This window comes from Mchenga conophoros, linkage group LG9 (genome assembly GCF_057382185.1).
Source record: "Mchenga conophoros isolate Kocher_MC1m ecotype Shallow Benthic linkage group LG9, M_conophoros_male_GT1.1, whole genome shotgun sequence".
In the NCBI taxonomy this organism is placed as follows: Eukaryota; Metazoa; Chordata; class Actinopteri; order Cichliformes; family Cichlidae; genus Mchenga; species Mchenga conophoros.
Window position 1 is genome coordinate 14,819,980 of NC_140534.1, and position 23,493 is coordinate 14,843,472.

General features: G+C 39.7%; 1 protein-coding gene across 1 annotated transcript in view; it reads right to left on the reverse strand.

The window, feature by feature from the left end:
• The window catches only part of LOC146567045 (uncharacterized), a 34,066-nt gene extending 13,134 nt beyond the window's left edge, over nt 1-20,932 (reverse strand). Inside the window, exons 1-3 of the mRNA XM_085286664.1 lie at nt 20,856-20,932; nt 9,953-10,055; nt 5,444-6,040 (exon numbers count right to left, since the gene is read on the reverse strand). Of these exons, the coding sequence (XP_085142790.1) occupies nt 5,444-6,040; nt 9,953-9,970 (615 nt within the window). The 5' untranslated portion in view covers nt 9,971-10,055; nt 20,856-20,932. The remainder of the gene's footprint in view (nt 1-5,443; nt 6,041-9,952; nt 10,056-20,855) is intronic.
• Nucleotides 20,933-23,493: the final 2,561 nt, after the last annotated feature.

Consider the following 23,493-nt stretch of genomic DNA (forward strand, 5'->3'; position numbering starts at 1 on the left):
TCGAAATAAAATGGGCAGCAAAACACAGCTGATTCCCTCATCACGCTGTGTTGTGGAATTGGATTACCTACGTGCTACACAGTTACTTGAGCATTTCTTCTTCGATGGAACCAGCAAGGAAGAGATTTTTTTTCTCTTCTAATAAAGTATGCACACAGTAATAAATATCACAACTGATAAGTACCATAATATAAATAAACAACACTACAGATCCTATAATGTCTTTTAGTTTATTAAAAAGTGGAGCGCCACACAGTTTGTGTCATTATCCAGATGTACATAAGCATGATTACACAGTTACTAGGGGTGGGTTTTGATTATCGATTAAAATCGATTCTAGCTTGGATAACGTGATATTGATTCATTAAAATCCTGAATCGATTTTTAATATAAATTTATTTTGCCCCAAACGCCAGAATCTCAGGTTAAACCTCACTAAATTTCAACAACCACCAAACAGCTAAAACAGTAAATGACAGCAGATACACGTAGGCTATTATGCACAAAGACGTAAACACAAAGCGCGGTCCCGCCGACACATCAGAATCAGTGAGATGTGGCCTTTCTCACCCGACGGCACGGACACGGTTAGGGCCGAAATCCGACAGCTCGCTGGTTCTGATCTGTCGGCGGGCCTTGTGTTTTACGCCCTTTTTGCGCTGATTCTGAAGCTGTAGGTTTTACCTCTCCAAACAATATTGACTGAACCAGCAGCAAAAGAAGATCCAAACTACGCTTCACATAAACATAGCCATGAATTCCCTCTGACTTTTGCTATTTTGCTTCCACCACGATAAAATCACACGTCATGCACAGCTCGTGGTCTCTCTCTGTACTCCAAGAACAGTTTCCCGTCTAAAAATCAGTTTTCTGCATTATTCGCTTGCTTGTTATGCACAAGTCTACCGTTGTTTACAGCGCTGTCGGTCGCTGTTTTTTTCCCTTTTACTTACTTCCAAAAAGAAAACCTAATTTCTGCTGTTCAGTAGGCTACTGAACAAATGTAAACTTTTTAAAATTATGCAAAATGCAAAACGCTTAGCCGTGTCTCTAAACCTCTGTAACTTTTCTCTGCTTCACTTCAGCAGCATCAGGTAATGTTCATATGTTGATTAATGGTTTTCTTTCGTTTTTGATCTACTGCAGAATATTTTTATAAAATCGTTTTTCTGTTTTAGCCTCAGCTACTTTGATACAAAGGCATCTGCTGTGATGCTTACACCTTTGATAAAGTCTCGCAAATCTCATCTTTCTTTTTATAGATATAAAAATATGGAAATGTACTGATCCGTGATCTGAATTATAACATTTCTGACTGTCTGAGGAAAAATTTACCCAGATCGGATCGAATCGATTCTAGAAATCAGTGACGATACCCAGCTCTAACAGTTACACAATCATACCAAAACTCTGTCCTGATAGGTTCCACTTTCTCTTTTGTATCAGACATACTGAGACAATATTCGGGATAAATAATCATGAAAACAATTTATTTATTCAGTTTAGCGGTTTACACGTCACATCATTATAATCACAGAGCTTGTTTCACTTGAATCGTCCACTTGATGGCGAAGTAGAGCAAATGAATCATCACAATGCTTCGAACCATGAGTCGACCAGTTGGATGGAAAGCTTCAGTTCATCACGAGGCTTTATATCACCATCACTAGTATTTTGGTCCTAAACCATTCAGAGCTTTATAGACCAGCATCAGAACTTCAAAGTCTATCCTCTGACGGACAGGCAGCCAGAGTGAAGACCTCAGAGCTGGACTGGTGTGGTCCACTTTTTTGGTCTTAGTGAGGACTCGAGCAGCAGAGTTCTGAATGAGCTGCAGTTGTCTGACTGATTTTTTAGGTAGACCTGTAAAGATGCTGTTACAGTAATCAAGCCTACTAAAGATGAATGCATGGACTAGTTTTTCCAGGTCCTGTTGAGACATCATAACAGTACTTACTTTTAAAAGTTTACTCTTTGGCCGCTCCGCTTCCACCGTTTTTTTCGGCAAAATTATCCACATCCACCGCCGCGCTATGCAATCTGGGATATGTTGGGCCACGAAGTCTACACCGACACATCCTTAAAATTCGGGGAAATGAAGGAAACATTTGAGGGCCGCATTTCGAGCAGCCTTTGGGATACAGCCCAGGAGTGACATGTTTAGCCACATGTTCTCCTTAAGTTGCTGGCTGTCTGAGTGGTGTCCAAGAAACGATGTGGGCTTCATAGATAATTGGCAAATCTTCTGGAGGAAACCTGGTCTTGTTAGGAGAGACGGCATCCATCCCACTTTGGATGGAGCAGCTCTCATTTCTAGAAATATGGACACATTTATTAAACCCCCTAAAATATGACTATCCAGAGCTGGGACCAGGAAGCAGAGTTGCAGTCTTACACGCCTCTCTGCAGCTTCTCTCCTCCTGAAACGACAGCTTCAACACATAATCTGTTATTAGACTATTAAATATTTCACTTTAATGTTGTAACTACGCACTCACTTCTGTCTTTAAACAAAATAATATTTTCCAATTACAGAAATTATGAAATCCAAACTAAAGTGTTACTGTTGCTATATGCATTTACTATAAATAATCGATGATGGTGCTGACATGAAGGAAGAGAAAGTTACAGGTTGCATCCTTTGAGTTTGTCTCTGTGCCTTTGGGCGATTTTTATGACAGATGTTTCTGTTCAATTCTTAAATCAACTTTTTCAAACACAAACACTATTTTAAAGCTTTTAAAGAGTAAAATATTAATGATAATTATAATAACAGTAATAAAAACAAAAGCTCTCAGATCCATCAAACCAAGCAGCAGAGAGAACAACAAGTGAAGATAAAACTTTAACCTTGTAGACTTCATTATGTTCCAGCTGCTCTACAGACGCTGTGACCTCGAACTTAAGCAGGTCGTAAAGTATATGCAGCTCAATAACTTCATAATTACACCCTGTGGTATTTAGGCAGCAGAACAACTAAGAATAACAACTACAAATAATGTTTTTAGGTTTCTGTTGTACTGCAAGGTTCTGTACAGGAGAAACAAACCAAGAGCAAATATTACGTCGCATTTAATTTAGAAATCAGTCCAATGACAAGGTGTGTAACATCTAGCAGGGTGACAGAAAAACCCAGGGTAACTTCTAAGGACCTCAACGTCTCTCTCACATTGCGTTTTTTAAACATGTTTCCATTTGTCACTTCAGTCTTTACTCTGAAATACAGGAAGAGAAATCGTGACTGAAACAATTTCTCATGAAACCAGGGGTGTGGTCCAACAGTCAGTTTTGGTGAGGAAGGTTCCTAACTGAGAGAAGTGACCCAGAAGTATCTGTGTAGCAGCCACAATGAATCAAGATCATGAGCTTTATTAACTGATCAAAGTCTCTTCTTTCATCTTCTGTATTATTCAGTTTGCATTGGTAATGCCCATTATTGTAATGCTTTTTTAAGATGAGCAAAACTTTCTTTTACTTTGGGTTAGCTGGGATAAGTGATGGATGGAGGGAATTTTACTTCAGCCACAGAAATCCTAAACAGGAAGGAGGAGCAGAGTTACAGTGGATCACTATCCAGCAGGGAAACAAGATTTATTTCAATTTCTTGGCCATGAGTGAGATTTACTAAGTGGGCAAATTAGGGTGACGATACCGTTCAAGAGTGATCTATTAATAGTGCACCAATTTACATTCAGAGATGCACGCAGCCAGTTCAACCAGTGACGTTTTGGTATAAGGGATAAATCTTCTGACCGAACCTGCTGGGACTGTGTGAGGTCCTGAGGCTAAGAGTAAGGATTTATCCACAGGAGAGCTGCGTTCTTACAAACCATCCCACTGTGTAAACCTGACATCTGTGGAACAGCTGAGCTGTATGATGTGTACAAGGACACAAAACATTATTTACCATCAGATCCCGAGCCCTCCATGTGTTAATCAAGAAACTGCTGCTGTGCTACATCCATAAATAATGAATAAATTAGGAGCTAAAGCTAAAAGGACAGTTTATTTGTACCATCTTCATGTCAACACATTCAAGAACATCACAGATGAAAGAAACATTAAAAACTTCCACACTACATAAAGCAAGAAAAATAGTTTCTTCCTTTCTGTAGAAAAACAGAAACATCAAACACCTCCAAGACTCTCTTTGAAAGAACTAAAAACCTTTATTCTCATGGTCCAATCATGAGTGAACTCCCCGATGAAGCCTTGTGTGCTAAAACATGTCAGAGTTTTAAAGGTTAAACATGAGTTTCCAAAACGTTTTGCTGGAGAACAATGAACTATTTGACTGAGTTTCAATTATTTATAGACGAGCAAAACCAGGACAGAGAAAAAAGGACAAAACTGACTCAGTAAAACGACAGAAAATAAGATCCCATGTAAATCTGTATTATGTAGAAGTTCAGCCCAGCAACCAGTTCAGTTCAACACAAGTTTAAATGATTCTATCTGAACTCTGTGGAGCCTGATCTCAAGCTTTTTGAGTCTGACACTGAAACCAGAGGATCTTTCTGTCTCTTCAGATTCACTGTGATCCAGTTATGGGAGTGATTTCAGCCCTGAGTGATCACGCTGATGTTTGCACAGAGCAGACAATGAGGTGAATGTTTGGGCACATTGGTAACAGTGAAACAGTTTATTAGTAACGTGGGATCGTTTGTGTTCGGAGTATGAACTGAGATTCCTGAAGCTCTTGTCACACTGGTCACAGCTGTAGTTTCCTTCCATGTGTGTACGTTCATGCCTGTTACGATGACCTGAATCTGAGAAGCTTCTGTCACAGTGTCTGCACTTGTATGGTTTCTCTCCTGTGTGGACTCGTTTGTGTCTTTTAAGCTTATTTGTAGTGGTGAAGGATGACCCACACTGATCACAGAGGTGCTTTTTAACCCCACTGTGAATCAGTTCATGCCGTTTTAAGTCACCTGATGTGGGGAAGCTTCTCCCACATTCTTTGCAGTATTTCAGTTTGTCTCCAGTGTGTCTACGTTGATGTCTTTTTAGGGTCTTTTGCTGAATGAAAGTTTTTCCACAGAGGTCACAACGAAAGTCTTTCCCACCACCACGGTGATGACAGGGTTGAGAACTGGATCCATCTGTGTCGCTCTGCTTCTAAACAAAGACACAAAGACAGTGTAAGTCAGTCCTTCAACACTTTTATCCTGAACGTCGCCTGAAATAAAGAGCATCTCTGCAGACGTCCAATTACATTTGACTGTTTCAGTTAACACACTCAGTTTACTGGGCTGCAATAACTACAATACTACCACCATAATACTACAGTAATACTAAAATCATAACTGACATGAAAATCTGAATAATCACTCAGAGCTGCTTTTCCATGCAGTAGAATTGCTAACATGCTAACACAGTTTAATGAGCAGAGTTGTTCCAAACAGTCAGGCTAAAATGACAAGATAACAATATAAATACATACCTCACAGTAACTGCACTTGTAGAGTCTCTTTCTGGTGTGGATCTGTTGGTGTTCTCTCAGGTAACGTGGAGCTTTAAAAGTCTTCTCACACAGGTCACATTTATAAGGTCTCTCATCCGTGTGGCTAAACATGTGTTGTTGTAACTGTGTGTAAGTTACAAACTGTTTTCCACACTGTTCACAGCTGTACACATCATGTCTGGTGTGAATGCTTAGGTGTGTATTTCGGTGCCCTCTCTGGCTGAAAGTTTTTCCACAGATGTCACAGCTGTATGCCTTAATTCCAGAGTGGGTAACTAGATGGCTCTGTAAGTTGCTACTGCGAGTAAAAGCTCTGCCACACTGATCACAGCTGTACGCTTTAACTCCACTGTGGATGAGTTGGTGTTGTTTTAGAGCAACCTTCCAGGAAAAAGACTTTCCACACAAGTCACAGCTGAACGGTCTCTCTCCAGTGTGGATGACCTGATGCTGTTTTAGATTAGCCTTCTCAGTAAAACCCTTCCCACACTCGTCACAGGTGTGTTTTTTCTCTCCCTTTCTTCTGTGAGGTTTGTCGGCCTCCTGAGAGCGCTGACTTCTCGCTCCATGTTGGTCCTGCAGTGACAGAGATACAAACAGAGGCAGTGAGTGAAATGCAGTCGTGGAACAAACTCAACCTTCAAACTCCCTCCATTAACACTAGTTTTAAACCTGAAGGTGGAGTGTGGCACCAAACACCTTAAAGGTCTCTTATCCCCACCTGCTGGTAGTTCTAACACATTACATCCAACCTGCTGTTAAAAATAATTCATGACTGTTCAAACACTAAAATCATGCCCATCCCTCGTGATTGCACGCACACATGCACACACACTTTTATATTATTTTATAATTTATATTATAGTGTAGTTTCCTATTACATATTTCTTTAATTTTTATAGATTTATACATAATTATTCAGTGATATTAAATCGTATTTTTGTTTATTTAAAAAGAACCCCATTAGCTTCCACAACAGATGTTGCTCATCTTCCGTCAAATACTATCACATAAAATATTATACAATAAAGTGGATTCAAGATATCCACATGATTTGGCTCTTACATCCACAATGAGGTTTCACAATTGTTAAAATATAAGCAATCAATAATAACAATATAATAATAATATCAATAACATTCAGGCACATTACACAAATTTCAAAAACAAATCATCTCTTACAATATTTACAACAACTAAAAGCTCTGTGAATCGGCTTTTAAGTATGGAAGCCCGTTTCCGCCACTAAATAAAAACAAAACAGCTAGTATCCATAAGTTGAAATTTTGAGAAATATAACTCGAAACTTCGAGTTAGCTCTGCCAATCAAAAATATAGGTGAATGAGGTCGCTTTCTTGTTACCCGGAAGCACATGGCAGAGGAACGTGCACTCAAAAACGGATCCCAACAAATTGGCGCTTTCGCGAGTACGTTTGCTGATAGTAACACCATGTGATTCAGCTAATAACACAGGGATTTCATCATTTGTGAAGCCAGGCTGAAAACACTCAGCAATCTGTGCATTCACGACTGGATGTAAGCTTAGTTGTAGCATTTGTAGCTGAGGGCTTCAGCTTCCGGGTAACGAGGAAATGACGTCATTCACATATATTACTGATTGGCAGCGCTAACTCGAAATTTCGAGTTAATAACTCAAAATTTTGAGAAAAGTAACTTGAAATTTTGAGTTATGGATCCTTTTTTTTTTTTTCCATAGTTAAGTGTTCATTGAAGCTTTGAATAGTTTGAATAATTCTCTAATTTTATAAGGCAATTTATTCCACTTAAAAGTTGCTCTAAATGTAACAGTTTTACAAAAAGTTACTTTTAACTCGAGCATTTACTAAATTGCAGTTTGTTGAAAACTGTGTAATATGATTATGTATTTCATCTGGATACTGCAGCTGAGCAGAAATAAATGTGGTGTGTTTAAGAGAATTGCTTTCTTTATAAATACAAGTAAGCCATAGAATATTTTAGTCTGTACAGGAAGCCAAGAAAGTTGATAATACATTTTATCAATATTATTATAGTATGAACATCTTAACACTAATCTGGACGCTTTATTCTGGACTAACTGAAGTCTGTTAAGATCTGTCTTATTAGCTGCTGACCAAATGATTGAACAATACTCCAGATGAGACATTACTAGTGCATTAATGACATCTTTCATAATTGAAGTGATACAGAAAGAGCATTTCATAGCCATAGCTATGCCTTGTCCCATTTTCTTAAAAACAATTGATGTGCTGAGACCATGAAAGGTGGTGATTTATGGTAACGCCGAGTAGTTTCATCTGGGTGACGTGTTCTAACACTGGCTATGGAAAGACTCAGTTGTGGGCTGTTGACTAATCTGCTTCTAATTAACAGATTTGGATTTAGATACATTTAAAATCATGTTGTTTTTACTTATCCAGTCAAACACATTCAGCAAATTTTGTTGTGACACGTTGGTCAATTCAGAGTTGTCACTGGCTGAATAAAACATGGTGGAATCATTGGCATACCCAAGATTAAGCCAAGACATATTGCAGATCATCAGTGAAAACTGAATAGAGAAGTGGAGCGAGCCAGCTGCCTTGGGGTAAACCGCAGTTCATAACTGAGAAATAACCATTGTTAGATTTGTATTGTTGATTGTCATTTATGCTTAGAAATATTTAACCATATATGCTTAGAGGTGTATAATCATTTGTAGATTGAAAGAATGTCTCATCCTAGGAGGTCTGTAACAGCTCTGTGTAGCATGAAGGGGGAGTGCGTTCACTCCCTCTACAGAGTGTTCCGGCGTAGATCACACCTCCTAGGAGAGGTCATATCTTTTCTTATTGATTTATGGTATAGCAAGCACACGTATATCTGTTTAAGTATAAGAGCCTTTTGTTCAGATGGACCGCTAGACTCCTGGCACCAGCTTTGGGGAGTCTTCACAGGGTCACATCTGGATCTCACACACACACACACACACACACACACACATACACACACACACACATACACCCACATACACAGGCAAGGTACTCTTTGTGTGTATGTAGACGTCATATGTTAATGAACCGATGCATATTCATGTAACCTCAATAAAAGAACAGTGGTACGGGAGAGCGGGCGAGAGCAACTGGGGTCAAGCGAAGGAACGGCGTTTGTCCGGTCTCTCCCGTGCACGAGTACCATGAAGAACTTTGCCTACTTGTGTCTTGCTTTGCAGTGTAATTATATTGTCCTCAACGTTCCAGCGGATAGGTTCAAGCTACAAACCTATCAACCATTACAATAAACCTTCTGCTATCTTCTGTCCAAATAATTTTTTTCCAGCACAAAGCAGCTGGTGAAAATCCATAACATTTTAGTTTATCAATCAAAAGATCAAAATTTATCAAATCAAATGCAAGAAAAATGTCTGATTGTAACCTAAGGGGTTTTTTTTACATTAAGGAAAAGGCACCAAACATCAAACCAATTTAAGCCTAAACAGTAACACATGAAAGTAGAGCAGGGCGATATAACCAAAAATATTTATCACGATATACATTTGAAAATTTGCGATAACAATATAACTGACGATATAATTGAGGCGAGACAAAATACTTTACAACTCCACAACTTTATTAGTGCAAAAAAATCCATCAATATATTTTCACTTAAACAAGCAGCTGTTTTTTATGTGTATTAAAGTTATATAAAAATGTAACAGTGCAAATGCAAATTGCTTGCTGAGAGTTTAACCAAAAGGATTTTCCAGAGGAAATTGGCTGACATTTGCATTTGCACTGTTAAATTTTAATACACATAAAAAAAAAAAAAAAGCTGCTTGTTTACGGGCTCAAAATGTGGTCATAAATATTTTGTACTTGTAAAAAAGATTTGTGCGTGCGTAAAAAAGATTTGTGTGCGGACTTAGAAAAAAAACCCCTGCAAGTTACAAGTGCGGATTTTGACCCTATTTTTCTTCCTTTCATCTGATTGGTCAATCACAAATGTAACAATCCAATCAGAGAACAGATGGGTTTGGCTGTCGGAGGGGCGCTTTTTTTGAACTGCAGGTCTTTGAAGGGAATAAATGCCCTTTTACATGCCAACCCAGCGTTTTCCTTCATCACCACGAAAGAAATCTGATTGACCAATCAGATGAAAGGAAGAAAAATAGGGTCAAAATCCGCATTTGTAACTTGCAGGGGTTTTTTTTCTAAGTCCGCACACAAATCTTTTTTACGCACACACAAATCTTTTTTACGCACACACAAATTCTTTTTACACATACAAATCTTTTTTACAAGTACAAAATATTTATGACCACATTTTGAGCCCATAGTTCTTTAAGTGCAAATACATTGATGGGGTTTTTTTTTGCACTAATAAAGTTGTGGAGTTGTAAAGTATTTTGTCTTGCATCAATTATATCATCAGTTATATTGTTATCGCAAATTTTCAAATGTATATCGTGATAAATATTTTTGGTCATATCGCCCAGCTCTGTCTGTCACCTTCTGTGTTGAGCTCATTGTTTCCTCTGTAGTGGCTGAGCTGAGTCCAAGTAGCTGAAAATGTTCCTCTGCTGCTCCGTCAGACTCTTCTCCTGCTGATCAGCTGGGACACAAAACAGATCTTTGTTAGGCTCCACACTGCACTGAAGAGTCAAAGTGTCTCATATGTTCATCTGACAAAAAAACAAATTTTTGCTTCCCGAGGTGGGCAAACAGACACAAAAGGTTTGAGCACCGATACCAAATTTAGCAGTATGCAGACCAGTAGCAGGAGAGACTGAGGCCTGTTATTGGAATCAAATGCCCAGTGAGCCGACACAACGATTTGCAGCGTTAAGACAAAGACAGCTGAGTTTTATCCTGGAATACATTTATTTTACATTTTCTTGAAATGTTTTTCATTGTAGCACTTTTACCTCACACTAGGAGTGCAACGATACACAAAATTCACAGTTCAGTCGGTTCGATACTTTGGTGTCACGGTTCAATATTTTTTTAGAGACAAAAATTTTCATGCCTTTTTAATTTGTCATTTATTAAAATTATAAATATATATTTTAACTCAAAAGTACAGTTTTTAAATTTAATGTTGATGAAACAACAAAAATAAATAAATAAATAAATCTGATTGAGGAATCACTCATCTTTGGAAAAGAGAGTTTATTACAGAGAAATGGCTCTTTCCAAAGTAAAAGCTATACTATACTCTTCTTCTGGCTATATTCTCAGCAGCATATTAAACATATCAGGTCCCTATAAGGAGAATCATGTGCTAACAGCTGTCTAAATCAGTCTGTAAAGTTTGTGGCATGCGTGCTTGTTGTTTTTGTCTGCTTCCACTTGTCTTTGCACTAGGATGATGTCGGCATAAATGTGCAGTCATATTCGTTGTGTTCCCACTAGTGCTGTCAGCGTTAATCTCGTTAAAATGACGTTAACGCCACAAATCTCCCTTAACGAGTTACCATGGATCGCCCCGTGTGTGGGGCTGGACGGCGTCAACACATTAACAAGCTAACTGCGCTAACACACTAGTTCCCACCAATTGAGCATTGCGTGGCACAGCCGACATACTGTTTTACTTTTGTCCATGACGCGCTTACCATCAGGGTCATGCTTCACATGAAAATCAAGACAGTTCCAAACACCAGATCTGAATGAGGGTGGGGGAGCTTCAATTTCGGGTAGCATTGAGGCAGTTGCCATGTTGCAACGAGCTTAGCTTCTGTCTTGCTAGCTTGCGCTACGCTCAGTGGATCTGCACTCGACAGTGCAGCCTAGGCGTAGTAGTCGAACGCAGATGCACTGAGCGCTCAACACTAGGGATGGGTATCGTTTAGGTTTTATCCGATACCGGTGCCAAACCGGTACTTTTGAAACCGTGCCGGTGCTTAAACGGTGCTCAAACCGGTGCTTAAAGAATGGAGAACACAAAATTGGTCCAAAAACCTCATGTTCAGCTGTTTTTTGTAAAAAGATAACAATTTTAGCCTTTTCTACAGCTATGAGGCATATATGGTATCACTCTTGGCTGGAAGCAGTGCTTAAACAATGAAGGAAAAAAAACAAAAAAACAAAAAACAAAAAAAAAAACAAACACACAAACTTTGTCCAAAAACCTCTCATGTTTAACTGTTTTCCACTTTTTCTTTGGTCATTTTAGCCTTTTTGGCCAGGGTGAAGGGAGTATCTGCCATCAAACAAGAAGACAGCCGCATGTAGCTATGATGATGTTTGCTAGTTCACCTTACATGCATTAATGTAATAACGTGGTTAGCCTACTCAACGTGAATTACACACGAACAACATTAAGCTACTCATGCTGAGAAGAACGGCTGCTGCTGCTGCCATCATCTCGAAATATATATATTCTTCCGTGTAAGATGGTGCCGGTGTGCATGGCTCGCCGTCCACGGTTGTCGGATCCACTTTTGCTCTGCGTGTTTCTATTGTTTTCGTCACTTTTATTGAACAACGCTGACTCTCTATTGACCTACGATCGTGAAGCTCTGTTAAATATTCGATTTGCCACAGAGAATTTGGGAAGGACTAACGCTGATGGACAGGACTTTTTTCTACCTCTGCTACTATCTGGAGTACCGCATCACCTGGATTACACCCCTACCACATCTCATAAGAGGAAGCGCTTTAAATGTCGGGGAAAACGTAGCGGGCTACTCGTGAAACTGAAATCATATTTGGCTCTTTCATCTGGCAGTAACAGATTAGTTTCCGAATGCACTCTGACTGAATTCAGACCTTTGCACTGGCGTTTTGTCTCCTGTCGCTTCCTGGAACCTATTGGCACCTGGCTGGTACCTGTTGTCGGCTTGGCTGAAGAGATTCAGCATTCCCGCCTTCTCTTACCTCATCTTCGCTGCGGTGGAGCGAATTCGCGGAATCTTCGGCAACTGAAACAGGTTCCCTGGATGGCTGTCACCGGTCTGACGGACCCTACCAGGTTTGCCCTTGTAATGAAGTTGATTTACCGTTGTTTTTTTGTCATTGATATTTGATCTATTTGTAGTCGACCAGGTGACAACAACAACGTCGAGAAAACATCTATTTATAGTTGACCATCATTCGGCGCTGGCCACCATCAAAAAGCCATCGATCTGTAGTTGAGCGTTAAATTGCATTGCAACTGAGCGCGTATAAAGTACCGGAGAAAGTAGATTTATTGTTCTTTTGTTATCAATGACTTTTGGTCTAGTGCACCAGCTTTAAAAAATCGTGTCGACATGCAATTTATGTATAGTTGACCGGGAAATTAAAGCAGCGATCACTTGGACTATTCTGCAGCACCCCTATCACATTGGTACATCCCTCCAGGTAACCATTGTCTTGTACAGTAGAGGAGGACATTAGATTTACTCTCAGCGGAATTGACCGGAGAAGGCATCAGTTCATGTACTGCACTGGCCTGCACCACGATTAGTATAAGGTAAGAATGAATGAATTTTTTTCTATTCGTTATTTCCACGGTTGCATTTGAATAACAGCAAAAAAAAGAAAGAAAAAAAAGGAAAAAAAAACTCGTTAATGTACAGTTTCGGACAAAATGTGGGAGCCTGAAACTGTGTCTACTTTCATCTTACAATCTGGCAACAAATAAATTGCACTGCAAACAAAGTCTATCAACAAAGAAAACATTTTCGTTTCATACTTTGCTGTTATAATCCCTTACAAAGCTAGCTTTAACGCGTCGAGGATTCCTTTGTTCTTGCCATCGCCTCGGCGCTTGACCCAGACTTTCGCTCTGTAGTTGCTTTTTAGCATAGTACTACAAAAAAATTAAATCTGTGATATATAATTGATAAACGTAAAGGTAACTGTATAAATGTGTTCAATGACTTTGTTACTTTTAATGATTGGAGAGCACCCGCTTCAATTCGCACTCAATTCAAACTTTACGTTGCACGCTCACCTAACTTGTGTTTGCACCTTTTGTCCACACGTAAACTGCGTTTTCGTTAACTGAAAACTGAGATTTTTAAAGAAGTGTTAAGGTTCAAATATTGATGAAGGAGAGTACAAACAACCATGGTCCAGAAGATCTTGGTCAAAACAATTGATTTTAATGAATACACGCGTGGGAAGACCAGTGCCTGTTCGCAGACAGGAACGGTTCTCCGACTTAATCAAAGCATACACAGATTTTTATAGCATCAGGGTTTGAATTAATGACGCCCCTTCATACGTCACAGACAGAATATATACATACGTCAAATCAAAAGCACAATGACTTTTAACACGGTTTAAAAGAACGTTGTCTTCTATCTCGTCTGGAACACGAGCCCCACATCCTGCCAGACGCTGTTCCTCTTTCTTGCAGAGACAACAAGAAACTGTTCCTCTTTCCAGAGACAAACATGACCAACTTCTCACCTATAAATGAGTCTAACTAATGTGTGTGCGTATATGTGTATGTCACCTCTTGCCTACTAACGCTCACTAACTGTATGTGTGTCTCGCCCTTAAATGCTCTCTCATCTCACCCGTTGCACTTCTGACCTTTCACCAGAACAGAGGCTCATCCTTATGTGTAACTAGACTTGTAGTCAAGACCGCCTAATCCGAGACCAAGACAAGACCAAGACCAGAGGGTATCGAGACCAAGACAAGACCAAGACCAGGGGGGTATCGAGACCAAGACAAGACCAAGACCAGAGGGTATCGAGACCAAGACAAGACCAAGAACAAGTTGAGACGAGACCAAGACCGAGACCGAGTCAAGACGAGACCAAGACCAAGACCGAGACCGAGACAAAAAAAGTCTTTAAACTGCAGCCAGATGCTATTCTATGCAGGACACCTTAAACTAGTTTTTTTAATTAAGCAGCAAGGCAGAACAAAGTCGGGCCTGTATCAAGACACAGGGACTAAACCCCAATTCAACCAGACCCAGAACTGATCCGGAATTAAAACAGGACTACAACAGTTCAAAATCAGGGCCCTATTTCAGGAAGCCGGTTTAGAAAACTCAGAGTGAAAAACGATACTCAGGGTTGAGTAACCCCGAACTGTCCAACTCGGAATATTCGGTTTCAGAAAGGCTGATAACAATTAGTTCAATCAACGCGGAGTTGCTTTAACCTCGAGTTAAGCGCGCGCACGAGGATACATAAAGCCCTGATTAGTGGAGCACAGATTAAGCGAGTCACCATGGAGACGGAGGGAAAGAAGGCGCGGTCAACGTACCTTACAGCGCTTGAGGCCGAAATTCTGATGGCAGCATATGCCGATAACATGCAAATTTTGCAGGAAAAAAGTAACACAGCCTCAGCTGCAAAACAAAGGGAGCATGCATGGCAAAACATAGCTGACAGAGTCAATGCGTGAGTGTTAATTTAAACATTGATCTAGGGATTTCCACCCATTTAACACGTTATTTTATTATATTTTATTTTATTTTTTATCTCATACATTTTATTTTGTGATGTGATGTGAGCGCAGGTGCAACCCAACAGGCCCCAAACGTGCCTGGCAGCAAGTAAAAATGAAATATAAAAATATAGTCCAAACAGGTAAGGTGTAATTGTATTATGAGCCATAGTGCTTGGTCTGTTTGTCCGATGTAAATCAATTGCAGTTAGAGGCTACATTAATTTTCTTTCTGTAAGCACTTATTGAAATTATCTGAGCACATTACAAGTACATATTTGATTACTCTGTATGCTCAAATGTGACCCGTTATAGCCAACAGAAAAAAAGCAGAGGCCCGAAAAACAGGTGGGGGTCCTCCACCACCACCACTCACAGAGGCTGAGCAGTTGGCTTCCACATTTGTGATAATGGGAACACCACAAACAAGTACAGGAGACGTTTCAGTGCAACTGTAACATTCCTGACTGCCCGACAGACGGTAGCCTTGGAAACGTGCTCAGCATCACCAATATTATACAGAAAGCTCCCGTTTGCAAAAAACCGAAGTGCGATACAAATAATATGTACAGAACTGAGAGAATGTCCGCGATGTGTCACATGAGCAATATTAGGCCTGAGGATGTTATTCAAATGAATTATAGATTGTGCTGAGAAACGGTGACGTTCACACAGAAAATCATCAGGAAATGATAAAATGTCCAAACGCGCTCTGATCACTCTCTCCCAGCGGAGAGCTCTGCGGAGAATTTGGGCTTCAACATCTACTGGCTCTTCAAGGAAGGAGCACGCCATGTCTGACACTTCCTACAGTCAGGTTTCCGACACAGAGGCGGAGAACGTCAGGGTTAGTTGAAGTAAACCTGCTAGGGGGCAAGTTAGCTTCACGGAGTGTGTCGTCATAGTAACTCACTCAGGATTAATCTAAACTCGCTTTGTGAAACCGAAAACCCAGAGTTTTCGTTAACTCAGGGTATACTTACTCAGAGTTTGCACTAAACCGGCTTCCTGAAATAGGGCCCAGGACTACTGAGGACTTAACCAAGACAGAACCAGAATCAGAACTAGATGATAGTAGCACTAAAAATCATCATAGACCTGCACTACACTTATTTTTTAATTCTACCAAAGTACAATATTTAGATTGAGAAAAGTTTATATAATTATTTAGCCTTGTTGTGCAAACAAGCTGCATAACTTAATAAATATAGAATTTGAAAAGTAACAAATGGTATCTAAAAAGAAACACTAGGTACTAGATACATGTTCTGATGAGTTTTGGCAAACAACCATTTGACTAACATGTGTGTCTCACCTGCTCTTGTTCCATCTCTGTTCTGTCGTCATTCTCTCTCTCCCTCTCTGCTCCTCTCTCTCCCTCTCTGTTCCTCTCTCTCCCTCTCTGTTCCTCTCTCTCCCTCTCTGCTCCTCTCTCTCCCTCTCTGCTCCTCTCTCTCCCTCTTTGTGCTGACAAGCCAAACACCAACATCATCAAATATACAGTTGAAACCACATATTTATGTACTCTTCAGATAAAAACACAAACACTTTTTTAATTGTAACATCAAATCAGACTAAATGTTTATTTTTTTAGATTGATAAATATAAAAAACATATTTGTTAACTTTAAGAGTAAAGAGAGAAACTATCTGTATTTCTTAATTGCAAATGGCACCAAATTGTATTCAAAATTGAGCCACACTTATGGAGCTCCACAGTTCTTTTCCTGGTGTTTTGGTTGACATCTCTTGATTTTCCCATGTCACAGAAACAGGCTCTGTGTTTTGCCTTATATGCATCCACAGCTGTGCCACCAATTTACTCACATGGACTCTACTAACCTATCAGAAGCTTCTTCAGCTCAGAATCGAATCGTCTGGAGTTTTCTTATTAATTAACAATAAACTTAGTGTATATGTACTCCTAAATTTCATGAAAGTGATTAAAATAGACAGCTCCCTCTTTTTATTCTGACATTTAACTAATTCAAAAGATATTTCAACATTTATTTATCTAAAACAAAAGTTTACTCTAAATTGATGTTTAACAGCAAAAAAAGTTTTTATGTTTTCTCCATAAAGTGTATGTAAATATCTGGTTTCAACTGTGAATATACTGCTGTGTATTGAAATTCCTCTTGTTTTGCATAGATATACTGAACAACATCCAAAGCACAATATATAAAATAACATCTACCTGAGTTTTTTCTTTGAAAGAAGCTCCTTATGTCCATTGTTGTGTTCATCAGTACACAATTGAAACCGATTTAGAGAGTTTGTTTAGCCGTGGAGGGAAACAACTGAAAATATGAAATGTAAGCTAAGACTCTCTAAAAAATCAGCATTGCTGTTCGGCTTTTTATTTATCCATTTGTTGATTCACTCGAAGAGCAAGTAACGCAACCAAGTGATCAGTTTGATATCAATCTTTTGTGATACACCGTCATATTTACATTATTAGTTCAGTACGAATGATTTGCTTTGGTACCTGGTCAAACTTAAGCTCTCCTCTGTCTGCAGCAAACTCGCAGGCAGCAGCTTCTCCCCCCTCGCTCACATGGGTGCTGTGCTCAGTCGCCTAGTGCCTGAGCTCGGATCATACCAAAATTAGGGGGAATTTACGACGGTGCGCTCTGTGCTTCGTGTGTTGTTTTTGTTTTATACAGTTGTCAGTCAGGCATCTAACTAAAAAAATTACACTCCAAAAGACCCCATGCTTCTGAAAAAATGACACGGGCTTAAGCCCAGTAAGCCACCCCCCCCACTCCGCTGATGGTTGACTCCAAATCTTCCGAACACTATGTCGATTTGAGAACGCAAGACCGAAACAGCGAGACCAAGACCAAGACAAAAGTCCGTCGAGACCAAGACGAGACCAAGACCACGTAAAAGTGGTCTCGAGACATCCAACTCTATGTGTAACAACCTAACTGAAACTATATGTACTATATTGAATAAATGTTCTAATCAAGAACCTCTACTAAAAGCTTAATAAAAGAATATAAAAGTATACCAGACAATTTGAATAACCTAGTAATTCAAATAGCCTCGTCTAACCAGCTCCTCAGAATAACTTGTTTCATTTCTGCAAAGCCTGCAACTTCCTGTCAGCCTGCAACTTAGTCTTTCTGAAAGACACACACACTGTTTAAACATCTGAATGCAATATCAATACTGTAAATTATATTATTAATGCAATGGTAATGATGATGATTATTTAACAATAGTAGTAAAATAATTTCCCTGATCTCCACAGAAGCCTGCTAGGGTGGATATTTTCGAAAACTCCGTTTTAGCATTTACGTGTGGACGAGGAAAACGGAGAAAACGCAGCGTCAAAGGTGTGCGCCTATTTTGACGTCACACTGTGCGCCACGTTTTTGTCTTGGTGCCATGAATTCCTACAATGGCAGACTTAGACAAAATACTGTTAATTTTACTATCTTCAGTGTTTAAATGCTTACATATGCACACGCAGTTACTGTCCCTTCACACATAGGACTCGGTTCAGCTTCTATGAGCCGTCTTTGTATCTAGTTTTCCCTCCTTATTGACATTGTGCCCTATTTTTCCTCTTTTTTTCAGATCTGATTTGGTAACTACCATCCACTTAACAAAAATTAACTTTTTCTAAACAGCCCTCACCACTCCGCAGTCTTCCCCCCAGCCCACTGACAGCGAGCATCATAATGCCCCGCCCAGCTTCCGGCACCTTTCGCCACTCTGGCAGAACACACAAAATGACACAGCTTTGCGATCTCCCCAGCATGCAGAGTCTGATGTCGAGGACTTCCCTATAGATGGTATGCTTTTCAAATTGTTTTAAAGCTGAATCACAATGTCATTGTGCTCTTATCTTCAAAGCACAAATTTATACTCCTGAATGTCATCTTGTTGTGATTTTTTTCTGTAGAGTCCAGAGACTCTGTGAGGCCACTATTACAAGGCAAGTTTGAAAATCTTGGAATTTCAGATTTTACATGGTATAAATGGTAAATGGCCTGTATTTGTACAGCGCTTTAACTAGTCCCTAAGGACCCCAAAGCGCTTTACACATTCAGTCATCCACCCATTCACACACAATTCACACACTGGTGATGGCAGCTACATATACAAATATCAAATATATGTGACAGGCAAAAACTAGCAAACACTTTTAGCAGTTAGAACAACTTATACTTGAATGCAGAATGTTACACCATCATTTATGGATATATTAGTTTTTCGCCTCTCACTGCTTAAGCCATTAATCTTTCTAGAATTGTTCTTTGAAACAGATGCGACCTCACAAAAGATGTTAACTATGCTGTCAGACCGGACCAGAGCAGTTAATGAACTCCGTGAGGAGGTCAGAGCCATCCGCCATCCCTGCTGCAATGAATCGGTAGATGCTGGGGTACTGCCTCTGGATTTGCCCTTGCACAACATTGAGGAGCTAAACAATGCAGAGGCAGCTCTTAGATCACAAGAGGCAAATAAGGCAATGGTAAGTATATAAAGGTTATGTACACTTTGTAACTATAAAGTGTAATAGCTGTCAGATGTGATTTAAATACATAACGACGGCATGTTGATTATACACACAAGCACTTGCATACACATTTAAGACACGAGACACGCTAATTACATCTCTTAAAATGTGTCTATAGGGGAGACGCTTTGCCTTGATTGGAGGGACCACACTGGAGGTGCGAGTCCGCTGTGTAATGGCTTATGCCATTACAAACAAGCCTCGGTACTCAACTGGGCAGGGAAAAAAACCAAGGACCAGACAAAGCAAAAAAGGGCATTTAAAGATACCAAACATGCATCTGCACAGCGCTGTAAGTTTTACCGTTTATTGTAGTTTTATGAGCCTAAAGTGAACAATAAAGGGATCAATTGATCTGCTGGGTGTGTTTCACATTTCCTGTCCAGTTTTTGTTATATTACTTTGTCTTTCTTAATAACAAGACTTTCATGTCCGGTTAATCTGGAGATGGAGTCTTTGGTCTTCAGCTTGTTTAGTCCTCAGGTTGTAGTTTGTACAGCCCGAAGACCCCCATGTTTATTTTGTTTTAAAGGATACACGACACACCATGCTAAGACTTATCACTTTTTCCGCTCATAGCTCTTTGGGAATCAAATGCGGCAGTTTGCAGATTTACGCCTGGTAACTTTCATGTTTATCAGCCTAGGAGTTTACATACTTTCTCCCCGCTGAAGACAGTTAACAAGAGCTTATTCATGTGCTCTAATTCACTTTTTTTGTTTGTGTGTGTATTTTTGTCCTAGATGGCCTGACGCAGCAGTTAGGGGCAAACTCTATGTCCGAGTTTGTCTTTGCACAAGCAGTCCAAAAATGGCTCCGATACGCCCCAGATCGTATGGGTGGCGCAGGACGCACATCATCCATCCGCATCCTGGAGTAAAAATTACAAACTTATGTGAAACTACTGAAAAAAAGAAAAAAGCCGGTCCTGCTATGGGCTGAACCGTTTTTTACTGATGGAGGGGGGGGGGGGACGCTATGCAATATATTCAGTTTTAACATTTATATTCACAGCTGACTGTAACTACGCTCAAACTGTTAATGCTATCTTATTTTAATAAACAACAGTTTCATATGCAAAACTGGGGTGGCACTTGGGGTGGCAAGGGATCATTTTAGGGTGGCACTTGCCACCCTTCTAGATCCGCTCCCACAATGCATTGCGGCGTGACGTCAGCTTCAAAGCCCTATACCGATGCTTGAGAGCGCGCGTGTGATGCAAGTATGTGTAGAGTGTTGAGCGCGTGATCAGTGGTGAGAAAAACAAATCACGAAACGTGACCTTTCTTTACTCGTGGCTCACTTGCACTTCTAATCTGTTCGTTTGCACACTTACACACACACAGCTGTGGTCTCCTGTTTTGCTACACTCTGGAGAGCCTCGCCTTTAACGGTCTCCTCTCACAGAGAGCAACAGAAAACTTCATTCAGAAAACTTCGAAAAACTCGAGATTGACTGAACTCAGTTCAAAGTTACCTTGACACTTACCTTTAGATGTGAGAGGTAGCGATGGTCCGCTTGAAGCTGACGCTCCGGTGCGTGTGTGAAAAAGATCAACACGCTGCTTCAGAAGCACTTTGTCGAGGCTTGATTCGTTTGGCCAGAGTCACGTGATTAGTGACGTCTGAAGCGTCATTTAGAACGTACTTTTTTACTGAACTTTATTGAAACACAATAAGTATACAACATACAAATAGATGAAGTTTAAGAAAGAACAGAACATGAACATACAAAACCAGGGGTAAAAAAAATAATTATATGAGTACGTGAGTCTCTTTTAAATGTTACCATATAGTGACTGGCTGGGTAACATTTATGAAGAATTTTATATGAGATTTCCTTCACCTTGTTTACAATTAGATATTTATGGGATCATCCAGACGGTCTTCCAGGTGATATCTGGAACATGTTGGTTCCAGTAAGATATTATATATATGGGAGAGACACGATATCTTCTTGGAATAAACTACGTATTCTCTTATTGCTGTTACCAAGTTCCTGTGAAAAGCAGATTTTTCCCACTGCTGACTCAGCTGGATCAGGGAGAGTGACAGAGGTAGATATTGAACTGTCAGTGTTTTTATATAACATTAAAGTACCTGAGGGTATGGCACCAAGCACCATTGAGAATTCCCAAACACTGATGGGAAAATTATATAGTGTAAGGAATTCATTGTAAGTAAGTCGTACTCCCTCTTTATTAACCAGCTGAGCCATCAATAGGATCCCATTTTGGACCCAAGTTTCCAGGAAAAGTGATTTGTTTTGAAATAAAATATCTCTGTTGTTCCAGATGAGTTATATGTGTGGTGAGAAGTTGTGTTTATAAATGAGGGTCCACGCTAAGAGGACCTGCTTATGGTTTTTCCATATAAAATTAAAGAGCATGCGGTCGATGTCTTTACTAATTTTCACGACAGCGTGTACCAGTTCCCACGAATATCCAACAACCTCGCACAGCCATTGAAGTGGAGTGGACCAACATTCCACAGGCCACAATTGACAATCTGATAGACTCCATGCGACGATGTGTTGCACTGCATGAGGCAAATGGTGGTCACACCAGATACTGACCGGTTCTGGGTCCCCAGACCCCCAATAGCGCAAAAAACTGCACATTCCAGGGTGGCCTTTTGTTGTGGGCAGTCTGAGGTACACCTGTGCACTACTCATGATGTCAGATCAGCATCCTGATGTGGCACACCTGTGAGGTGGGATGGATTATCTCAATATGGCAGATGTGCCCACTACCACACATTTGGACTGATTTGTGACCACTGTTTGGGAGGGATGGTTATATTGTGTATCTGGAATGAATTTTAGGTCTCTACGTCCATCCCATGGGGAATGGGAGCAGTAACAAAGGTGTTGCGTTTATATTTTTGTTGAGTGTAGATCCAAAACCAGTCTAATGTTATTAGAAATGTGTCTGTTTCTCATAAAGCCTGATTGTGTCTCATCGATAATTGTATCCAAGAACTCTTTAATTCTGTTAGCAAGTACTAAAACCATAATCTCATAGTCATTATTGAGCAGACAGACGGGTCTCCAATTATCAATAAGAAGTAAGTCTTTGTTTGGCTTTGGAATAAGTGTTATGAGACCCTGAGTAAGAGTAGGAGGGAGGGTGTTATTCTCTATACTTTCTATGAAAACCTGCAGTAAGAACGCAGCCAGGAGATTAGAAAATGATGTATAAAACTCTGCAGTTAAACCATCTGTGCCAGGAGATTTGTTGGCCTTAAGTGCAGAAATAGAATTACAAACTTCCTCCACAGTCAGAGGGCTGTCACAGAGACTTCTATCTTCCACAACAATAGTTTTTAGGTTTTTAATATTATTGAGAAACAGTGTTGAGACATCCTCATCATAGTTTGAGTTGTACAGTTTAGTATAGAATTTGGCACAGAAATGTGAAATTTCTCTAGGATTGTCAGAGACAGTGCCATTAATATTTAGTTGGTTTTGGATCTGTATTTGTCAAGCCTGAAAAAGCAGAATTTTGTTCTCCCTCCTCCAGCCACCTCTTCCTGGATCTTACAAAAGCACCCTCAGCCTTGCATCGATATATATTAGCGTATTGTCTGTCTTGTTTTAATATTGGTTTAAAATGGAGCACTGTAACAAAAAATAATTTCCCCCAGGGATCAATAAAGTATTCTGATTCTGATTCTGATTCTGATATAAACCGTCCAATTTATTTTGAAGGTCTAGTAAAGTTAATTTATCTTCCTCTGAGATTTCTTCTGGGGATTTCTGGTAATAAGAGGCAGTTTTGCTGATCACTTCTTCCTCTTCAGCTTTCCTTGATTTAATAATTTGACTCCCATATCTTCTCAAGAATTTGCATGCTTCAAATTTAAAAAGTTCCCAATTGGTACAAAAGGACTTCTCTCTGTTAGCTTTATTCCATAATGAGCCATTAATTTATTAATCTGCATTCTAACCATTTTATCTTTTAGTAAGGAGTTATTCATTATTTCTTCTAAGGAGTCAAGTAATTTATCATTTTCAGATTTATTATTGTAACCATATATATTTGCTGTAATGAAAGTACTGTTATTGTGTCTAATTATTGAACAAAGGTAGTGTCTAGTAGTAGCGACTGCTGTCTCCAGGTAGAAAC